Genomic DNA, 6,725 nt, shown 5'->3' with positions numbered 1-6,725 from the left:
ACTGGCTCTGGAATCACAATTCTGAATTCCGCCTGCTCTGCTACCTCTTTGGTATGTTACCTTGGTGAAATTACTTATCACCTCTGAGCCTCAGCTTTCTCATCTGTCAACTGCGGTTGAGACTGTCATATAGCTGTGGCAGGCATCCAAGCGGTGATGACTTAATGGTTCAACCACTTCCCTCAATTTTATCTCCTGATACCTTCATCAGGAAGCAGTACCCTTGTAGCCCAGGTCTTGGGAGAAGTTATATAATAAAAGCTAAGCTAGCATTTCTGGGGTATTTGCCATGTGCCTCAATGGCACATAGCAAACGTTTACATGTATTATTTCATCTTCATAACAGTTCTGTTTATAAAGAAACAGAGGCTTAGAGAGGTTGATTGATTTGTTGATTATACGCAGTACATGGCAGAAACAAGATCTATTTTCTATTTAAGGGTTAAAAATTTCTATTGGCCAGGTGTGGTGGCTCATGCCTGTAATCCCAGCATTTTAGGAGGCCGAGGCAGGTGGATCACCTGAGATCAGGAATTCGAGACCAGCCTGGCCAACATGGTGAAACCCCATCTCTACCAAAAATTAAAAAATTAGCCAGGCGTGGTGGTGGGTGCCTGTAATCCCAGCTACTCGGGAAGCTGAGGCAAGAGAATCGCTTGAACCTGGGAGACAGAGGTTGCAGTGAGCCAAGACAGTGCCACTGCACTCCAGCCTGAGCAGCAAGAGTGAAACTCTGTCTCAAAAAAAAAAAAGAAAAAAAAAATTTCTACCTAGTTTATACATCTATTTCCTGTGAGTTTGGTTAGTATCAGTCCATGAGAGCCTGATCATTCCAGTGCACTGAGAAAAGGATCATCTAAGTATGTAAGGTGGAAACCTAGGTGTCTGGGTGTGACGGCCTCCTGCGGTGGTTGGTTCAATGATATACGAAGTCCCATGGCCAAAAACTGAGTAAGTACTATTCTCTTTGGCAGCCCAGCCCCTGTCACAGGAGCATGTGGGTGGCTGGGCTGCTCTGAATAGAGCTGACGATGGAGCTGCTTATCTGAATTAAGGAGGGTTGTCACAGGCAGGATTCCTGACTTCGAGCTAATAAAATTGTGACAACAGGGCTCGAAATGTCCTCCATGACTTGACAGACTGAGAGCCAGCCAGCCAGGAGACCTGCAGAACTTAAACACAGAGCATTTATTGTTAGAAAGGGCAAGTCTTACACTCAAATAGGTTTTAACATGAACACATTAAAGGGAGACGGCCCTGGCCCCCACAATGTCTCTGCTTTCTCCAAGGCATGCTTCAGTTATACTGCAGCCTGGCCAACCACTGTTCCTGTAGAAGTTGAAGTTCCTCCGTATTATCCAGCAGCTGGAGGAGATGGAGTACGGCAGACTCTGGAATGCCATTTGTGTGAGTTCCTCCTACTTTCTAGGCTTCAGGGTAAATGGAAAAAGTCCCAACAGGCAAAATGTATTTTCTAAAAAGCTGGACAGAGGTATGTGACATTCCTTTGCTTAACAAGCAAAACAAAATCAATGAGTCTGGTGAACTGACGCCATGACAACAATGTGGAGAAGACTGGGAGTCTACACTGGGAATGGTGCTGTGGACGCTCTGGGCACAGGAGCCCAATTTGGAGCCTCTTCTCAGAAGCGTGGGAGGCGGTGGAGGCCAAGCCCACCAGAGGCGGGGCCTCTCCCCAGCTGCCTTGGGATCATCTCTGGTTCTCCTGTGCCAGGCTCCACGGAGTCATCAATCCTCAGTCACAGGTGGGGGAATGAGCTGTAGCTGGAAGTTCTCATTCTGGAAGATGCTGTTGAAAGCAGGAGCATTCTGCGAGCCACTGAATGGCCTATAGCTCTCGCTGCTGCGATTCTGGGAGAGTTCCGTGAGGAGAGCCAGCTGCAAAGGAAGGACACACATCAGCTAAGGTTTGTGGGGAGCAGAGGGAAGAGAGGCTCCTGAATCCACTGCTTCAGGTACATGAGAGACAGCGCTATGTTGCAGGAGTAGTAACATGCAGGGTTTGAATCTTAGGTCCATATATCACAAACGAGCAGTGTGACTTTGGGCAAGTTCACTTCATTTTTTAGGGCCTAAATTTCCTCATTCATTAATGAGACTGGACTGGTTCGCTCCCAAGGGCACTCAAACTGTGCTCTCCCTGGCACTGGAGAGCTCTCCCACTCTGGGCCGGCCCTGTGCTGAGGGCTCCTCCAGCTGCTATGGATGGCCCTGCTGCCACCCTTCTCTCCCTGTGGATGTGCCCTGGGCTGAGGAGCTCTGTTCTCAGCTCTGCTCGTTCCAGGCTCTCCGTCTTGGTGCACTCTCCTCGGGGTGAATGACTAATTATGACCACTGGCTCTGACCTCTCTTTTGTAACCTGGAAGGCTTCAAACAGACACCCAGCTGCCAACTCAAACTCAGGGGCTCCAGAGTGGAACCCCTGGATTCTACCTTTTCCTTCAAGTGAGTCCTTCCTGCTCCCAGCTTCCTTATTCCCACCAATGACACTAGCAGTACCCTCATTCGGTCAGTGGCTCAATTCTGGAAGACCTGCCAAGGAGGACAGAAGGATAGGAGGAGACGCTAATGTCGGCCTGTTAGGAAGCCAGCGCTCTGCCACTCAGGGGGACCATCCCTTTCACCTAAAGAGGGTTTCTGCAAAAGTAGGGAGCTGGCAGCCTGGCTCTTGAGATGCCCTTGATGGTCAGAGGAGAGACGAATTCTACACTCAAAGTCCTTAGACTTCCTGCCTGATTAGGGTCTTTGCCTGTTGCTTCCCAGAACATTGTGAGTTAACTTCCACCCCACAGAGCTAATGTGAAGGAAAACTCAGAGCCCAGATCAAAATGGTCCCTAATAACAGTAGTTGGGACCTGTGGGATGGGCCACCGTGTCCACTACCAACACTCTAAGGGACCCTGCGTAGGCTCACATGGAGGCCAGTGAAAGCCTGGTCCATGGGGAGTGCACAGCTGAGACGAGGGGGCCATCAGACTCCTCAGGGCAGCCCTGTCTGTGTCTACCAAACACGCCAGGAGTCCGAGGGGATGTCTAACAGCCTCTGGTGACTGTATCAAGTGTCTTTCCATGACAGGCACTTTGCTAGGTCCTTGACATGTGTGTTATTTCTCATCCTTCACAACACAGTGACTTGCCCTCGGTCACCAGCAGTGAGTGGCGGTGTGGGATTCACCCGCCAGGCACCATGTCTTTGAGGTGCCCTCCGACCTCCGGCAAAGGGTTTTTCCCTCACACAGGCAATGGTGGCACAAGCTCACATGTGTCCATGTGTCACTTCTGTGGAAAACTCAGTACCAGTGGCTGTGGTAACTGGGAAGACATCTGAAGGCCCCGAAGTTCTGTCAATTTATCAAAAGTAGTCCAGGTCCTGGCCCAGAGACACATGTACGGTCTCATTCACAACTCAGTAACTCTGACTCAAGCTCTGACTGCAAGTTGCCGAGCAGGCCCACTCAAGCACTACTCCAGGGGCCAAGAGATGTCCCTTGCTCTGTCCGAGTCCACTTCGTGCCACTTCCTTCTTCCATAACCCTCTCAGTTGCCCATCAGCCTGCGACGTTCTCTGCAATGACTGTTATGTACGATGCCTTGAACAGAATGAGCCACAGATGCTCAACTCAACGCTTTCACATCCTGACACTGTGAGGTGGGAAGATCAATTGCAAAAAAAAAAAAAAAAAAAAAAATTATTTCCCAGGAAAACAGATATTTTTGTATTCCACTTTGGTAACTTTGTGATCCGGAAATCAATGAGCCTTAAATAAGGGCTCAACAGTTTGAAGCAGAAGAACCTCCTTGGAAGGCCCAGAAACCCAACTCCTGGGGCAGAGCTTAGCTGAGGCTGGAAAGGGATGGGGGTGAGGCCAGTTCAATAAAGCTGCTGGACTGCATCCAGGAGACCCCTAGAGAAGCTTCCTGGAATAACAACCTCTGCCCAGACCAACTCTCAAAGAAGGAGCCCCACTCTTTCCTCCGGCTGCCAAGTAACCTAGTAGGTTCTGCCTAAGAAAGGGGAGTGCGTGAAGGAGGCCCAGGTAGAGAAGCAGAGGACACAGCAGTTTGCACAAGCTCGAGACAAGCTCAGGAACAAATGGGACCAGCTAGAATTGAGGTGTGATTTGGGGAGTAGAGAAGATGGCAGGGTTTGGACTCATTCTTTAGGTGGTGGAGATCCAGAATGTGTTGTAAGCAAGGGAGTAACATGACATACTTGGTTTTAGAAAGGGTAGCCAGGCAGCAGCATGGAGAAGGGACAGAAGGGTTTCTAGCCAATCAGAAGACCTGCAGTGGCCTCCGTGAGTGATAAGGAGGCCCCACCCGGGGTAGTGGTTGAAAGGGGGATTAGTAGACAAGATCCCACAGGATATCCCCAGTCAGGTGGCAGGAAGGTGAGGAGTGAGCCTAGTGCTGCCAGGTCTCTGCTCTAGGTGGCTGGATGACAGAGGTATCATTCCTGAGGCAGGCACTAGGCACGAAGAACAGGTCGAGAAAGCGATGAGTACACATCCAAAGTGCCTGGGGGACACCCGGTCTGATGTGGTGGCAGCGACTGCTAGAAGCCCTCCAGTCTGTACTCTTCTTCCACAGTTAGAGTAGACCAAGAATTGTAGCCCAAGGTCTTCTGGAATAAAAATCAATTTTCCCAGTCTCCATTGCAGTGAGGTATGGTCATGGGTCTAAATTCTAGACAATGGAGGTAAGTGGAAGCAACCATGTTGAACCATACGAGTTTAAGTCATGTGCTAAGAAAGGCAGAGCCACAAGACAGAAGAAAGCTGAAGGGAGGTACGTGGATGTGCCCTGGCTGCTGCATTTACACTTCTCTCTTGCTTAAACCACTATTACTTTGCATTTGTCTTTCATGGCCAAAACTAATTCAACCAATGCAGATGCCCAGGAGGGTCTAGGGCTTCGGACAGATTGGGCACCTATCCATATCCTAAGCAAAGCCCTCCTGGGATCAACCTTCTGGCCTGCTCTCTCTGGAGGGAAGTCAAACACAGAAGCCCTTCTGTGTCCTCACAGCTCATAGTACGTAGGGGACAGAGCTTTCTACTTCCTTTGCTCTCTTTGCCAAGCTCTGAGTGCTCCCTGGGGCCAGGGTCTGTTGTCCATGTAGCCATAACAGGGATACCAGGGCACCTTCCAGGCTAGAAGGAGGCTAGAAGGAGGTTCCAAGACACTGCCTTTCTAAAGCAGTAAATTATAAATAGGGAAATAAAAATATAAACAACCACACAAACATTACCCTGGAGCTTCCTCGGTAGAGACGGCAAAGCTGATCAAATGCTTGGATTTGCTGTGGATCCAGAACAGGTTCTGAGGTTCCCTGAAAAATAAAAACTGATACGATTAACATCACGTGGCTAGGCAGCCTCTGAACTTGCTCTACATGATGCTGAAGCAGAATATGGTGCTTCCTTCATTCTCCTGAAAACAATCCATGCTACCAGCAATTAGTGAGATATATACTGAGCATGAGTAAGAAATCGGCACGTCCCCTAAGATCCCTCCTTGGTGTGGCTGCAGGTTGACCTGTCTGTGGACCCTTTTCCCAATGGAGTTTCCAAATGTCCCGTATGTATAGGTTCCTTTCAGGTTTCTTGATCCCTCTTTGGCACCATTATGCAGAGCTAGTTAGTTCCTTGCAGCCTTGCATTCCCATGTCCATCACTTCATATGGCCAGCAAAGATACCCCTTTTCTCTGTCATGGTAACAGCAGATGCACTGTCATTTAAAAATCTCATCCTCTCCCTGTTTCATTATAAAGCTGGTCACCACCTATGGGGTTGCAAGATTCGTCTGCTGCTTTTGGGAAAAGGGCCGGTCTAGCCTGCTCTTAACAGCAGCCATGTTTTGTTCCACCTGTTATTGTGGTGGGACCTGCCAAACTGCAGTTCTTCTCTCAGTGGACCTGATCCAACTCATATGCAGAGAGAAGAAATGGGATCCTGGGGGAGGCGGCCATAAGCTTTGGAGTCAGAGGAGAATCTGGATACTAGTTCTGACAGTAACCTGCTATGTAACTTTAGACAAGTCACCTCACTTCTCTAAGCCTCAACTGCCTCACCTGTGGGAAGGAAGGGGTAATGCTTACCTTTTGAGATTACCAAAAATTAAATGAGATATATATTTAAAGTGTTGCCTGCCTAGTACCAGGCGAGGGCTCAGTATACGCTAGCTTTTCTTACAATTCAGAGATACCCATAGTTAACAGTTGATTTCAGAAGTGTTTTTGTTTATGTATAAGATTAGTAAAAGGACGTTTTTCTTTGCCCTATATTATGAACCTGTCCCAAGCATCTGCACTGCACAGGTTGGTGGGTAAGAGCCTGCACTGCAGAGTTCATCAGCCTAAGCCCAAACCCTGGCTTTAGCAATTATTAGCAGCATAATCTTAGGCAAGTTCTCCGAGTTGGGTACTTTTTGCTTGTTTGTTTGTTTTTGCTCACATAGGGATAATGACTATAGCTACATCACATAAAGTGGCTACGAAGATTCAAGAAGGTAATGCACACAGAACAAGTAGTAGATGCACAGGACTCTGCAAGTTCTCACTGAGCGCTACTAACTAGAGAGCACAGGAAGGCCCGCAGGTACTGCGCACAGAGCCAGTCTCCAGGAAGCAACATCGTGTGGCCCTCGTCCTGATGTGGCTACAGAAACAGAAAGGAAGGGGACATCAGAGCAACGTGCACAG

At 48.8% G+C, this 6,725-nt stretch overlaps 1 protein-coding gene across 3 annotated transcripts in view; it reads right to left on the bottom strand.

The window, feature by feature from the left end:
* Positions 1–1,169: 1,169 nt before the first annotated feature.
* Positions 1,170–6,725, bottom strand: part of VPS8 (VPS8 subunit of CORVET complex) — a 236,563-nt gene continuing 231,007 nt past the window's right edge. For all 3 annotated transcript variants that reach the window (XM_024244828.3, XM_054553099.2, XM_024244829.2), the window contains 2 exons: positions 5,273–5,353; positions 1,170–1,899 (listed from right to left, as the gene is read on the bottom strand). In XM_024244828.3, the coding sequence (XP_024100596.3) occupies positions 1,750–1,899; positions 5,273–5,353 (231 nt within the window). In that variant the 3' untranslated portion in view covers positions 1,170–1,749. The remainder of the gene's footprint in view (positions 1,900–5,272; positions 5,354–6,725) is intronic.

This window comes from Pongo abelii, chromosome 2 (genome assembly GCF_028885655.2).
Source record: "Pongo abelii isolate AG06213 chromosome 2, NHGRI_mPonAbe1-v2.0_pri, whole genome shotgun sequence".
NCBI lineage: Eukaryota > Metazoa > Chordata > Mammalia > Primates > Hominidae > Pongo > Pongo abelii.
The sequence above is the reverse complement of the archived record's forward strand: the minus strand, read 5'-3'. Positions and strand labels throughout refer to the sequence as shown.